The sequence below is a fragment of the Dermacentor variabilis genome, chromosome 10 (assembly GCF_050947875.1).
Source record: "Dermacentor variabilis isolate Ectoservices chromosome 10, ASM5094787v1, whole genome shotgun sequence".
NCBI classification, from domain to species: Eukaryota; Metazoa; Arthropoda; class Arachnida; order Ixodida; family Ixodidae; genus Dermacentor; species Dermacentor variabilis.
Window position 1 is genome coordinate 19,961,831 of NC_134577.1, and position 16,058 is coordinate 19,977,888.

Sequence of the window (16,058 nt, forward strand, 5' to 3'; positions counted from 1 at the left end):
CAGTTGAAAAATTTGTCCTGGTCCGGGTCTCGAACCCGGGACCACCGCTTTTCCGGGGCAGCCGCTCTACCATCTGAGCTAACCAGGCGGCTAGCAAATGGTGGGGCGAAGTCGAATTTGTCAACAACTCAAAGCAAAAACAAGAGTTTGACGTAATAGTTCTGCGGAAACCCGCAAGGTGGAGAGAAGTAAGAGTTAGAGAAATACCTCTTCGGGATCGGCCCACATATGAAAAGTTGTTGGTCTACGCGCGGACGCGATCCGTCAGATCCTAGCGATAGAAAGCTTCGCTGTAAAAAACTAGTTTCACTCGATAATGAGCATATATGAAAAACAGTTGCGCCCAAATGCGGTCTATAAACATCGAACTATATCTAAGCGCGAACGCAGCCACTGCAAGAAGTCTCTCTAGCCTCCCCAGCGTTGACTGCTATGTTTGGAACGGAGCACAGTTGGTCGGCTTTTTTCTTCTTTTGTTTTTTTCCAAGATTTCAAACACACCGCCCGCTTCTTCGGCAATACCGCAATATGGGTCTCACAGTTTCGCTATCACCATCACCAAACTACGTACGTGGCTCGTGGCGCGCTCGAGCTCGTGGACCGCGTGCTTGGTTTGATTCGAACACTGTATTTGCTCCGGATAACGTCGGCTCTTCAAGCAGCGCCTCAGGCCTTTTTCAGCAGGTGTTCGCAATACGCACACGTAAGCAAAGGCGCAACGCAAGGTGCAGAGGGAGACTGCTGCGTCATATGAAAAGCATGTATACATGTTTACGGGCGTAGGAATGTTCGTCTGCCTGCTGCACTGCAATTGATACGGCACAGGGGATATAAAGGTCGCAGGAGGAACAGGGCGGGCTACGTGGTTTATAGGTTGCCATGGGCAGGGCAGTAGCACAGGCGGCGTAAGCTGCTTCGGTTTGAGATTCGCCCGACCATTTAACTAACGTAACGATTAACTGTTCTTGCAGCCCTGTTCTCGCTGTAGTTGGGGACAGTGCATACGTTTCCCTACACCGCAGCGCCATGCCGGGTCGCCAGCTCGTCGTGATGCTCTGGAGGGACACCTACGTCCGTCGCTTCCGACGCAGCCTTCCGACCGTCATAGCGCAGACGGCGTTAGTGCTTCTAGCCATCTACACGCTCAACAGCGACATCGGCGACGAGCCCGACACCGCCGAGTGGGGAGGCGACAGCCAGGACCACTGGGCCACGATGCGGGACACCCAGGAGGCCCGGACGACGGCGGCGGCGGCGGCGGCGACGACGCGCCAGATGCACGGGCCGTGGAACGCGCGAGATCCAGCTACCAAGGCGATGCCGGCTAGGCGGTTCGAGCCTTCGCACCCGCTCGACGGCTGGTTTTCGGGGCCCGGAGCGTACGTCGACCAGCTCTGCTACGTGACGGACAAGCCCTTCTTCGAGCCGGTCGCGAGGCGCGCGGCGAGCATCCTCAACATCACCAAGGTCAGTCGACCCGAATGAAAAAACAACAACAACAAAAAAAACAAGAAGTTTGGCTGTTCGTGACGAAGGACGAAGCATTGGCGAGCTTTAGGTTAGAGGATGGAAGCCCCACCCAAGTGTTTAGGGGAACGCAACTCCATTCTGGGCCCTTCGCGCTCTTTTGTGCTCGCTCTGCGTTCTTTTGTACACGCCCGGTGGTTTGCATTCCCCAACGCTCGGGTGCGGTTTGCGTCCCGTAACCTAAAACTCTATATTGAAAGTCGCAGAAAGTGCGACAAATACGCTTTTCTATATCCTTCGTAACAAAAGTGGAACATAACGCATTCTGTCCAAGAACGGGCGCACATCTGCGGTGGAACATAATACCCGTTGCGTGTAAACCTTGTTGCCCAACTAGTCTATATATTACGCAGGACAGCACAGCTGTTGAGCTGTATTACCACGAATAGGCCCGCAAAACGCCGAGATGATGCAAATATAGCTTCGATTTAACGTTTTATGTACCAGTGCTGCAGGTTTGCATTCGACACTGTGTCACGCTTCTTACGCTGCTAATCCGTGTTTCATGACACGGCGGCGCTCTTTTTTTTTTTTTTTTTTTTCTTAAGCAACCTTGTACACAACTCTCCCATGCAATATATTGGGTCTGCCCCTCCACTTACAGCAACTGCCATATGAGGGTATCGCCATGGCCTGCGCCTCGTCGTTGTAGGCGAATGTCTGAAAAAACGTAGCTATAACTGCTTCTGACCCGTTAGCATCCATAGTTGCTACGAATTTACACGATTCCCCTCCAATAACTCAACTTTCGCGTTCCGCTGCTGAGAGTGTCCGCGCAGGCCTGGCCGGCGGCGGACCTGTTCTGGCTGGCATAACGATTGTTACGAACCGTTCTAAGAAAAACGCGAAATCAATGCTACTTGAGCTCCGATGCCAACTAGGGGGCACGTGTCTAGCCTGGACAGCAGGCACGTATCGCTAGGATACCAGTACATAAATATATAACAATAGGCTGTTTCTAACGATAGTTAAGTATGCTGAACACCTTGCGCGAGGTTAACTGTGCTCTTCAATGTCGCACGTCACCACTAACGACAGTATTCCTGATACACGTGCAGGTGACCCGACTGGATAGCAAGGACGAGCTTACGTCATACTTCCGAAAAGCCCAAAGGACTCCGCCCGGAAGTTTGATCGCCGTCGTCTTCAGCACGCCGTCACATCTCGTGGCAGATACGGCTGACCAATGGGGCGCTGGCGACAACGATGCGACCAATGGGGGTGGCGGTCATGACGACGACGCACTTCACTTCAGGAAAATGGACTACGAGGTACGGTATACGAAATGCTCCTTTTACTGCGACAGCCGCTTAATTTAAAAACCGAGTTCGTTGTGTCCTTCTTTCCCGATTTTCGCTCGTTTCCTTAGGCTGCCGTCAGGCACATATGTAGCTGTAATACAGTCGGTCACGAATAACATAACTTTGCCCCAAATGGACACTGGAGACTACTCGAGGCCACGCGGCAATCTGCAGCTGGGAGCACGAGGCGATAACCCCTCAGTTGGCGTGCGACATTTGCGTTCGTCAATTTTTGAGGTGTTTTCTGTGCCATGCACTATAAGCGGTGGCCTCCGCACGCATATCGGAGGCCATGGCAGCAGCAACGACAGTGTGCGCATCGCGATACAAGACATCCTCCTTGAGAAGATGAGAGTCCACTATGTCTAGAGTACACTATGAAAGCTTGATGCTGTCGCCGTAACCGAGTTCAGAGCAGGAAAGATAGTTCAAGCCTGCTGACTTTTTTATCTAGCGGTAAAGCAGAAGGGTGGGTCTGAAAATTAATCTGCAGAAAACTAAAGTAATGTTTAACAGGCTCGGAAGAGAACAGCAGTTTACGATAGGTAGCGAAGCACTGGAAGGGGTAAGGGACTACATCTACTTAGGGCAGGTAGTGACCACGGATCCGGATCATGAGACTGAAATAACCAGAAGAATAAGAATGGGCTGGGGTGCGTTTGGCAGGCATTCTCAAATCATGAACAGCAGGATGCCACTATCCCTCAAAAGGAAAGTGTATAACAGCTGTGTGTTACCAGTACTCACATATGGGGCAGAAACCTGGAGACTTACGAAAAGGGTTCTGCTGAAATTGAGGACGACGCAACGAGCTATGGAAAGAAGAATGATGGGTGTGACATTAAGGGATAAGAAAAGAGCAGATTGGGTGAGGCAACAAACGCGGGTAAACGACATCTTAGTTGAAATCAAGAAAAAGAAATGGGCATGGGCCGGACATGTAATGAGGAGGGAAGATAACCGATGGTCACTAAGGGTTACGGACTGGATTCCAAGGGAAGGGATGCGTAGCAGGGGGCGGCAGAAAGTTAGGTGGGCGGATGACATTAAGACGTTTGCAGGGACAACATGGCCACAATTAGTACATGACCGGGGTAGTTGGAGAAGTATGGGAGAGGCCTTTGCCCTGCAGTGGGCGTAACTAGGCTGATGATGATGATGATGAAAACGTACAGCGACGGCGCGGTTAACTGGTTATCTGCTGTGTGTGAATTTTCGACGTATCAAAGAAAACAGACTGTGAAGATTGCAAAGTTCGTCTGACCAAACTGTGTACCGTCATATCTGTGACCTCACGCGGTTGTATGCAATGAAGTTACGTGCTGTTGCATGACGACAGGTGACGTCATGTATTGAAGAGATAACCGAGTTCTGAACTCGGTTATCCCTAGGATTGCCCTATAGGATCCCCACGGTGCTGGCATGCACTGTGGCGAACACCTCCCGTATCCGTATCCCCTTGGTCTTGCGGACCACCCCCACCTCCTCTACCCTCTCCCATTGACCCTTCCCCTAATCCCCGTGCCAGGTGGCTGACAGAAGCCACCAATCCCGGGGACCAAAGGTACCTTGCCGAGATTGTAAGTGTTGGAGCAAACGAGGCTCCGGAGTGAGAGTATTTTTGCCACGCCCACATAACTTGAAAATCTTTCTCTCTATGTCCTTGTCCATCGGCGTACATAAGAACGTTGAACGCCGTGCGCAGGTTCGCGTGCACGGCGTCGAGTTCGACGTGAACGTGCGGTACCGGCGCTTCCTGGTGCTCCCGTCTACGCTCAACCTGCGAACGTTCAGCGAGATGACGTACTTGCTGCCGGTGCAGTACGCGGTCGAGACGGCCTACCTGGAAGCCGTTAGCAAGGAGGAGAAAAAGTACCTAGACTACGAGGTGCGTGCAGTGCGTGCAGCGCGCGCGTGGGCGTAAACTGCCCCACGCGCGCGATATTCATACTGCAGCGTGGAGGGACCGCGAACGAGCGACCAGTTTTGGCCATCACCAAGGGCCGACCTGTTGTGTTCATATAGGAGGTTGTATAGGAGGTATAGGAGGTAGCCGTCGCTTGTCGCCCCGAAGCACGAGCGCCGTCGACCTCCTCACTGACGGCAAAACAGTGTTACGGTCAGTTCTAGCCTGCCTAGCCCGGGGTTGCCCTTGTCGACACTGTCAAATTCCGCCATATTACAAAGTTCTCCATCTTCTCGCCTCCGATTGGCTCAAAGCGCTGCTACGACCTCTCCGATTGGTTCAAAATAAACAGACGGCGGGACTGGACAGTCTCCAGAATAGCACACCACGATGTCTTGTAGGCAGCCTTTGTTGGACATATTGTTGGTACTGTCAGTCGCACGACCTATTGGATGTTTCCTAAGAAATATTAGACTTTAAGATTCACGGGTAGTCACTGTAGCGAATCTGCGGCAGTTGCAAAAGTCTTCTCTGCGATTCCCTGCTTTTTGCCTTGCCATGCAGGTTGTGCTGCGCCGATTTCCGTACCCGAGCCTGTACCCGGAGGATTTCTCCACAAACTACTGCAGGGCGGTGATCCGCTTCGCGGTAGCCTTCTGGCTGCCTTTCATACTGCTCGTCGTCCACATCGTCGACGAGAGGGTGCGGTCCCTCTTCACGTGTACATAAGAAGTTCACCACCCATGTATCCTGAGAGACAAATTTTCGCTGGTAGAAAGGAACTATTCGGGAATTACAAACTTTGCGGGCTAGCACTGTCGCGATAGCGCGCCGCCTGTTCTCGAGTATAGACACAGGCAGTCTATAAACTAGATTAGGGCGGGCTTGAACTGGTCAGTAATTTTTCTACACAAGAAAAAACGTAACATAAATGATAGTGCGTTCAACTTGTATTTTATAATACCCTGTAATTATGTGTACTGCCTAGAAAAACTATAATACATCATACTGTCTTCATTTGTTGCGATTCTGAATAAACTTAGAATAATATCACACCCGCCATGGTGGCATATGCTGGCTAAGGCGTTGCGCTACTAAGTCCCAGGACGCGGGTTCGAATCCCAGCCAAGGCGATCGCACTTCGATGTTGGTGAAACGCAAAAACACTCGTGTACCGTGCATTTGGTGTACGCTAAAAGAACCACAGGTGGTCAAAATGAATCCGGAGTGTACCCCTACTACGGCGTGCCTCACTATAAAATCGTGGTTATGGCACGTAAAAACCCAGAAGATGATTTTTTTAAATAGAATTATGAAACACATTCATTTGCAGTAAATCATAAAGCGTGATAGAAATGATTAATCAAATGTAGCAGCAGTAATCGGTATTGGGCTATAAAAGGAAGGAAAGTAAACGAACATACGAATGTAAAACGTAGGAAACAGAAAACTATTATGTGCAAGCTAAGGGAGTCTTCGGCGGGGCGCGGGTCGTCACTCTGCGCAGGCGAGCGGCATGCGGCAGCAGCTGCGCCTGTACGGCGTGAGGGACGCCACCTACTGGCTGTCTCACTACCTCGGCATGCTCATCATGGCGGCCGTTCTGGGCGCTTTCGCGCTGGCCTTCCTCTACGTGATGCTGGCCGACGACTACGGCAACGTGTACATCGCCGCCACCAACCCGGGCCTCGTCTACGTCGTGCTGCTGTGCTTCGGCAGCGCGCTCGCCGTGCACGCCATGCTGCTCTCGCTCTTCTTCGCCAGCAGTGAGTATTTATGGACGCGTATAAAGGCACTAGAGAGTGGGCCGGCCTGGCCACAAGCGGCGCTGGCTAGCACACCCAGGATTAACCTCGTGCACACACACGAATACCCGGTAAGGCGGGCGGAACGATGGAGCCCCGCTGGCTCGATTGCTAAAGCAAATGACGCGGGAAATTCGTTGTCGCATATGGTTGCTGTAAGTGACGGGCATATAGCAAATGTGGTGCGCTGCATACGGTTCAATGCGCATGATGCGAGCACTAACAGCAGTAAGGTTATGCTATTAAGCACGCCAAGTTCGCCGGAAACGAACTGCGTCCCACCTGTTCACTGACTCTTTCTCCTCGCAGCTCGCCTTGCCGGCCTCGTGGCGACCATGTACTGGTTCCTGAGCCTGCTGCTACCGTACCTGCACCTGCAGAACCCCTACGGTTTCGGCTACTATCTCGTCTCCAGGATAAGCAAGCTGATGACCTCCGCCCTGCCAGGCATGTTCCTGCACTGGTGCTGGATGGTCATCGAGCGCCTCGAGCGGTTCGGTGAGTCGCGCGAGCACATTTATGACAAAGCGAATTGGCAGTGTCGCCCGCAGGTGAAGCACAGGATCGATAGGATTCGACACGGCGTGACGCAGCTGATCTCACTGGTTCTATGCCCTAAAAAGCGCGATAACAATGCGCATTGGATTCGACATTCCTATGCTCACATTTTTCAATTCTTAGAATTCGGTTACAAAATTTACGTATTCTAGTAAATCCAACATACCGCCAATAACCCTCTTAAACATACTGCTCAGCAGTATGCTACGAATTTCTGGTAAGGTGCCGGAGATTTGAGGACACGGTAACATTACATGCATGCTGGAACAGCACCACTTAAACAGTGACGAACAAAAATAACACTTGATCGTTGCCATATGGATATCACTACACTGGCAGTAGAAGTCAGCCCACTCTCATTTTCCTAAACTTCTCTGGCTGTCGATCTCGGCTTTTGGTACTCACTGCAGTGTTTCGTCATTTTATCGTAGAGGGTGGCGCCGGCTTCTCAAACTTTGCAAGCTCGGCCAGCACGCCTGACAACGTCACCCTCCTGCATCTGATGATCGTGAGCGTCTTGTCCAGTGTCGTCCTGGTGATCCTCATCTGGTACATCGACAACGTCACCAACTGCAACCGGACAAAGACAGCCCGGCCGTTCTACTTTCCATTCAGAGTAGGGTGAACCTAATGCGCACCGCTGCGAGGGGACGGAAAATAGATTGCTTGTTTCGGGCCTAGAGTATACACGAGGCGAGCTATCGACGTTGCTTTGGTTGGGCGAACGCTGTCGCCGCAAGCGTCCAACGCGCGGCGACGGACTTAGCCAATATGGGCGCGGAATTGCACTTGCAGGACATGCTTTGGTTTCCTGCTCGTCCGCTTGTTGTCGCAGACAACTTACACGTCGACACGAAAATAAATTCATGATTACCACCTAAGTAGGCACGGCTCATGGCGGCTAGTAGTCTTTCCCAAACATATGCGCTCCCCTTTTAGATCGGTGAAAGTGTATTTACTGTAGTTTAAATAATAGAGAGTTACAACTCAGCGAGCCATCGGGCCCAGCGTAGACTCCACTGTACATGTTGTACCGCGCAAGCGCACTGGCGTCTACGCTGGCCCGCTGGCTCGCTGAGCTATCACTATCTAATAAAGAAAAATGCGGCGACGTGTGGCATGCTATACGACGGCTGGAGCTTCACGCGAAGTGATATCAGACATCTTGCTTTAATTCTAGAACGAGTCTAAATGCGACGCTGCCATCTTAAAGTATGCAGCTAGAACATTTCTCGACAAGCAACGGTAAATCATGCAGTTGCGTCTCAAAATAGCCACATGTCACTCTGCCAGTGGCGCGGCGGCGTGCGCGCCTCTTGTTCGTCAGCGAACGTTCTGTGTCATGCCGCGACTACTTTTTTCAGAGGCGCGAAGTTCGTCCATGAAAGTTCGCTCCATATAGTATGGGAGGTAGATATTATGTAAGAGTCCACCCAGCGGACTGTCCATTTCGGCCGCTGCTGATTGGCTAGGGCCGCTCGTTTCCTCCTCTCTCGTACAGCTGCATCCAATCATCATCATCATCATCATCATCATCAGCAGCAGCAGCAGCAGCAGCAGCAGCAGCAGCAGCAGCCTGGTTACGCCCACTGCAGGGCAAAGGCCTCTCCCATATTTCTCCAACAACCCCGGTCATGCACTAATTGTGGCCATGCCGTCCCTGCAAACTTCTTAATCTCCAATCCAATCCAAACATCCATCACAAACATCCAATCAGCAGTGGCCGAAATGGACAGTTCACTAGGTGGAATCTTACAGGATACCCCCCCCCCCCCCCCCTATACCTTTGCCTGATACGTGGTAAGTCACCGTAATACTTTAGCTCAACTGCGTATGGTAACCTGCCGCGGTAGCCGCCTGTATGTGCATGCGCATAAAGACGGCTACTGCGGCCGGTTACCGTGATAGTGCAACATGACAGCGCCAAGACCGCTTGCTTGGATCAGAATTTGTCTTGGCTACTTGCTTTCCGTCGTGACAGTGAGAAATAAATTGAAAAAAAAAAATTAGGAGGACACTTCAGCTTTGCTTTTAAGAGTGGAACGCGACAGCCTTAAAAAAATCCCTCACTGCTTTGCACTCCTCCCAGCCACTGCAGCTTATGTAACGGCAATGTTTACCGGAAAACGCACGAGACGTTCATTTGAGGGATCGCCAGCCGTTTGTGCGCAGGCGCGAGTAAGAGCGGGCGTGAGAGAGAAAATCTGGGGGCGTTTGCTCCTTGAATATACGACTCTGCCTAGGCACTACGGAGGAGACTTCTTAGCGCGTGTTGTCGGCTTTTGTCCCTAGACGTGCCGGCATTGCCGAGTGGGGTCGAGTTTCTTTACACTCGGACGCTGGCTGCCGGCGCGATAAAGTAGATGAATCAGCGGGCACTGACGTCCGATGTGGCCACTGCTGTGTCGGAAAGAGTGACTCGCAGCTGCGGTGCTCGTGCTAAGTCAGTCGTGGCGGATCATAGCTTTCTCGCGCCTTACGGCAATGCACCTCGTAAATAACATCACTTATATTTCTGTGGGAGGAGTAGCGACTGTAGTAGAGCCTGGACCGCATATATTGAACATCTAGAAGGCAGAGCAGAGCGCCTTAGCAACCGCGGTTGAACGCATGTGGCTGAAAAGACGCCGGTGACGATGACTGACCCAGCACCAGCACCGCAGGCGCGAGAAAGTCTGTCCGACGTATCTTCAGAGGCAAAGTTCCGACCGGTGTTGCAGAATTCGTGGGGCGCGGTGGTGCTGAACTTAGCATCATACGTTCTCAAAAATTGCGAGGAATAGCGCCGTAAAGAGTGAAAGAGAAGGTATGAGCAACTTTGGGTATGCGTGGTCCGGAATAATTGTTGGCGAAAAGACGGTCGACGCGGAACGCCGATACCGGATTTCCTGCGACACGGGGACTTTAACGCTATCGCGTTAGAACCCGCCATCGCTTAGCCATTCCTACCGCAGAGAACAGGGTATTAGCCATTATCTGTCGTTAGTATTGAGATCAGCCGTTTCTTTTGACATTGCTAAGCCTGGGGAGGCGACACCAAGCAAGTAAGTTCTGCCTATCAGATGGCACTACAGCATCCCCGTTGGCGATGCCCCGACGATGCGGAGTGCTTTATAGGCTGATCCAACGCTCTGGCACGGTACGCGATAACGGTATGCTGAAAACGTTGATCTCACGGTCTTCCAGGGCTCCACGGAAAGGCAACGCGTGCACCGAAGGCACGACCCATGGCTTAACGGTCCATTGCGCTAACGTATCGAGCAAAGTTAAAACACTCTAAGAAGTGCTACGACCAGCTAAGGAAGAGATGGTGGTAACTATCGAGTGTACATGTTTATCGGAACAGTGGCAAACTTATTAAACAATGGGCATCGTTGGTTTTCTTCCCTATAATATGCACTCTCGGTCAGCGGATTGTAAGCCTCGAGGTGCGCTATGCTACTACTGCGTAGGCGGCGTACTGGAAGCCGCCAGTGATCACGGAAGTCCCTCCGCCGGGTTCGACATCGCGCTGCAAGTTCTACGAGCAAGAACCGGCGAACGTTGAACCCACGTTGCGCATCAGCGGTGTGTCGAAGGTAAGCGAAGCTCAACTCCGAGGCTTTTGGGGCAGTCGATGGCTCACCGCGAATTCCACAAAACGGTAAGAACATTAGAAGAAAAAAAAAGAGCAAACGAAGTCTTAAACCAGATACGACAAGATATCGGTGATAGGTCCCTTAACATCCCTTAACATGATGACCCTTAACATCAGTAAATGCAAGTACATGACATTTTCGCGAAGCACTAATGCCTCAATGTCTTCAGAATACAGAATTAATGGCATCGGACTGGGGCGCGTGTCTGCATACAAGTATCTCGGAGTCTACATTATCTGATGACTTGTCATGGCATACTCACATTGACTACATCATAGGTAATGCAAATCGCACTCTCGGTTATTTCAGACGCAATTTTTTCCAAGCTACACAGCGCCTAAAATTAATGCTTTATCAAACTTTCGTTCGTTGGAAACTCGAATACGCGTGTGCAGTTTGGGATCCGGCACACCGCACTCTCGTTCAATCCATAGAATCCCTTCAGAAGCGATCAGCACGTTTTATTATGTCCAACTATTCACGTACCGCTAGTGTCTCGCAGATGAAATCGTCACTTAACCTTCCTAACCTTCAAACGCGGCGCAACATCTCGCGTCTTTGTTTATTCCACAAATTTTTCCATCACTGTTCATTGAATCAGCAAGTCATTTCGCAGCCAGCGTACTTATCCTCCCGTATCGATCACAGGAATAAGGTAGCTGCTACTTTTTGTCGCACTGACATGTTCCCTGCATACTTTTATGCCGAAAACCTGTTCTGAGTGGAACGGCCTTCCCTCTACTATCGCTACCTTAGCCGATGCATCATCATTCAAGACCGCTGTGACAAATTATCTTTTAAAATGATACGAATTTTGCTGGTTTCTTTTTTTTTTTTTTTTGCTGCTCTTACTGTCTGTTTATCTTATCCTTGTCCTTATAGCTTGAATGTTTTTTTTTGTTTGTTTGTAAACCATGTACCCAACCCCTCTGTATTGCCCATTGGGCCCCTGAGGGTATGATAATTAATTAATTAATTAATTAATTAATTAATTCTGGGGAGACGACAAAAGTCGTTAACGCGGGTACATCCGTTACTAACGAATTGCCCTTAGCTGTTCTTACGTTAGGACCCCGTACTCTGCCGGAGCTGCATGTACAGAGTAGTCCTTTATGAAAAGGAACACGTGACCGCGTGGCCCGTGCTCTGCCGAGGCTGCTTAGAGCGCCAGCAAGTGCCAGCAGGGAGAAGCGCGTCTGATTGTGGCGCCATCTATTGCCGGCCAGAAAAACCAGGCATGGCCGATAGGCAAGCGCGTGCTAGAATTAGCACGCGTCATAACTTCGTCATAACTTTAACTCAGGTTAATTAAGTAATTGAGCAAATGTCGTCATTATAGAAATAACTAAGCCTGAATAATACCAAAATAATTATGTTTATTTACCTAAGCTAAGTTTCACCAGAGTGCACTTCGCTCCTAAACCGCTCCCAATCAGGTGGTTTATTCACGCTATGTGGGGAGTGGGTAGCCAGGACTCCGTACTGCAAAAAAAAAAAAAAGTACGCAGAAACTATACCAGAGTTGTCAAGGTGTGCATAAGCCTACCCCCAAATTTAGGTTGGCCCATCCCCAAATTTCAAGTAGGCCCACTACCAAATTTAATTGGGCTCACCCTCAAACTTAAAGTTGGCCCACCCCGAAATTTCTCAAAATTTCAAGTTGACTATCACCCCCCAATATTAAGTTGGCCCACCCAGAAATTTAAATTGGCCCACCCCCAAATTTAAGTTAGCCCACTTTCGAATTTCAAGTTGACCCACCTTCCTATTCTTTAAATGTCAAGTTGGCCCACGCCCAAATTTTAAGTTGGCGCACCCCGAAATTTAGATTGCCCACTCCCAAATTTATGCTGGCCTACACCCAAATTTTAAGTTGGCTCACCCCTACTATAGGTTACCCCATGCATTTTCTGTGGCCCCTATGTACCTCTATGGTTATTCTCTCTAATCAGTCTTCTTCAATTGTTCCTCATCGATTATAAAGCTACCAATCAACTACAAAGACACTTTTGATTAAACGTCGTAACTTCGCACATTACGCATTATTATGCAGCTACAAGGCATTACATTTTTCGCGTGGCGGTCATATATTGCTTAGGAACTCTCCAAAGAATGCTTACGCATTAAATTAAGCTGGGAGTGCCTATTAACTAGCGGGCATATTTTAGTACTTGCACGTTCCCAGTGTGCTAGCGCAGCGAGTGCGGTTTGCTAGCAGCAGACACTGCGTTGCAGGTCCCGCCTGTTTCGCATCCACCTGGCGTGTGAGGTCGTCCACAGTCGCCTGCCCGTCAACCGTGTCTGTTTATTCTGCCCGCCAATAGCTGGCGCTACAAGCGGACGTGCTTCCCGGTAAAGCTGGGGAGCATGTTTTATTACAATGTGAAGACGTCTACCCAGCGGTCGATTTAGGCACCACTGGCCTCCTTGAAGCCCTTGGGTTCAGCGGGAGCAGTGGTAAACATGTCCGCAATAGGCGTTAGTAAGAGGCGATTGGAGGATTGGTGGAAGTAGGGAAACGACAAAAGACGGAGACGTACAAAAGCACAGTTCCCACTAGCGGATCAGAAAATTTGGGTGTGGTAGTTCATAGTGTTTTGTTTTCTTATTGTTTAACTTAGGTAGGACATTAGGCAGTATAATAGCAAGAGCTTGGTGGCGCAACCCACCACCCCGTTCCAAAGGGGACGCTCATAACATCCATTCATCCATCCATCCATCCATAACATCCATTCATCCTTCCCCTTGCTGCCTGTTGCTGGCGCTCTAAGCAGCCTCCGCAAAGCACAGGCCACGCGCTCGCGTGTTTCCTTTCATAAAGGATCACTCTGAACGCCTGCCTGCTTTTGTATAGAGAACAACGAATCAACGAAATGCAACTGTGGGACTTCCTATATGTGAGACGGACTTGGACGCGTGCGAAGCGAATGCGAATGTGCAACATTTATGTGCGAGGACATTGTGAAGCACGACCTTAAAATTAAATTATGGGGTTTTTCAAGAAAACGGCGTCTGCGAATAACTAAAAAACTCAGTATCGCCAATTTTCGTTAATGCAACGGTCAGTCACTACGAAGGTATCTCGCGCTCCGTTCATTGCGCTTTGATGATGCGTGGCCTCCGAGATCGCGACGGCGGCGCAATCTAGGAGGACACGGAATGGGTAAAATGCAGCGCGCTTTCCTAGAGAGCAGTTGAACTTTAAATCCACAACCATTTCATAACGTAATTGCCGGCGCTTGAATTGTAAATCGCAAACTTCCGAATGTGGGTCTCATAAAAGCTAGATTGTTTGGTAATCCACAATGATAATGCGTAGCATCTTTTTTTCTTTTTACATCAGTCATTTAGTACAACTTTAAATTTCGCGCGACGAGGGAGGCAGTGGGACAATTTCGGCCCTCGTCCATAGATGACGACGCCAGTCCAGAACCTTGGCAGCGCTTAATCCTTTCCGTAGAGTTTCCGCGACAAAAATTGCCAGAGCGTACTCTTGCGTTGCTTTCACTCTGCTATGCCACGTCAATTTTTTTGGTTATTACATGAATTTGTCTGGTTTTCGTGCGCGTGGTTTCAGACGTTGCTGTAGCTTTGTTTGCTACGATTTATTTGCCTTCGTTGGCTCAAACGTTGAAGCAGCCCTAAATATTTCTCAACACGTATAATGGTTGCAAATTGTCGCTTTTATAAGACGATACATTGTTGTATATGGGTCAGTTTTAGAAGTCACAAAGCCATTTGAAGCCAGAAAGGCAGATTCAGGTGTGCATATATGCAGGGTGTCCGAGCCTACTTTAGTCACTTATAAAATATTCATATGCCATGAAGTTGGGCAGAACAAAGGTACTGTCATTTTTTTTTCATTTCATACTGATGTTATTTTTTTGTTCCGCCTAATTAAATAATTAGTCTTAATCAACCAGCTTGTCAAACATTAAAGGTAGATTAAACGTGTCAATGAGAAAATTGGAGGGCGTCATGAAAAAGTCCCAATAGAGCTTTCCGTTCCTCAATAGCGTTACATAAAAGTGATTCTTCGAGCGTGAAAGAAGCCCGCGAACGCGCGCAAAGCGCCTCCAGCGTCCAGTCGTGCGGCAATCGTGGTTTGTATCGAACGACAGAAGGCTGTAGCGGGAGTTTTTCATGTCGCTCGACAATTCTTTCATTGACACTTTTTATCTAATTATAATATTTCAGAAGTTGATTACTTAGTTGACTAATTATTCAATTAGGCAGGAATGAAAAAATGATTTGAGTATATCCACGCGACGGCAACTATTACTTCTGTTATGTCCAGCTACGTGGCATTTGCATATTTTTAAACTCCCGCTCAAGTTAACTGGGACATCCTGTGTATAAGCTGCACAGTATTCCCGTTAAGGCTGCACTGCCACATGCAGCTCCAGTAGCTCAAGCAAGAAACTTCACTAGATTCCACATGTCACGAACGAAGCTCGCGGGTGTCCGTAAAGCCTATAGACTGCACTTCGTACAACACGACAACAGCCTGTAGTTCCAGAAGTAGCTATAGTAATGCTTTTGGTTTAAAAAACAAAACGAAAAAGAACATGCGAACGACAGGGCATACGTACATTTCCCTGTTGAAGTTTCCATGCCACTGGGCCCGAAACAGGACCTTTCGCCGGGACGTACACCATGGGGCGCCGTAAAAATTGGCCGCGTCGAAGTCCTGCACAGAATGTAGAAGCGACAGACAATTGCAACTCTCTCCGCATTCACAGCACCATGCGCGCCACCGAGAGCCCTAATTGCCAGGACCCAGCAACATATATATATATTTTTATTTTTTATTGAAAATAGCACAAGGACCCTGCACGTTTTACATGATGGGTGGGTGAAAAAACACGTTAGTTGGTGTTGACAAAGAGTTACACGATAGTTGCTTTGAACTGAGCAGCGGTGACATGAACAACAGCGTTTGACGGAGGGCTGTTCCAGTACATGGCTGATGAACGATTGAAGGCGCATGTCAACGCGGGGTACGGGGAGGGCGTAGAGGTTCAACATGGTCGATTCGTTGAGAGATGCGATCGGCTGGACTGATGGGAGAAACCCCAGTTGGGTGAGGCACTAAAAAAAATTGAAAATAGTGAAAACGTTTCGATACGCAGAGAAGGCTTTGCGATATCGTGCCACTTGTGCAGTCGCTCGGAAATTTTCTAGCGTGCATGTATTCTATATGTCCCCGTTGTTCTCACCCCGCAGACTACAAACAAATACGTATGTACATGGAATTATCATGCACCGAATGCACCCCACCAAATTCTCATACCTATGCCGGTATTGTGACGTACCAGACACG

The 16,058-nt window shown here is 49.5% G+C and overlaps 1 protein-coding gene across 4 annotated transcripts in view; it reads left to right on the top strand.

The window, feature by feature from the left end:
* Window positions 1-622: 622 nt before the first annotated feature.
* The window catches only part of LOC142560073 (phospholipid-transporting ATPase ABCA3-like), a 46,932-nt gene continuing 31,496 nt past the window's right edge, over window positions 623-16,058 (top strand). For 2 of the 4 annotated variants that reach the window (XM_075671866.1, XM_075671869.1), the window contains exons 1-9: window positions 717-905; window positions 972-1,467; window positions 2,586-2,798; window positions 4,534-4,716; window positions 5,299-5,436; window positions 6,242-6,500; window positions 6,849-7,037; window positions 7,529-7,713; window positions 10,550-10,675. In XM_075671866.1, coding sequence (XP_075527981.1) covers window positions 880-905; window positions 972-1,467; window positions 2,586-2,798; window positions 4,534-4,716; window positions 5,299-5,436; window positions 6,242-6,500; window positions 6,849-7,037; window positions 7,529-7,713; window positions 10,550-10,675 — 1,815 coding nt within the window. In that variant the 5' untranslated portion in view covers window positions 717-879. The other 2 variants (XM_075671867.1, XM_075671868.1) reach the window with 2 other exon arrangements.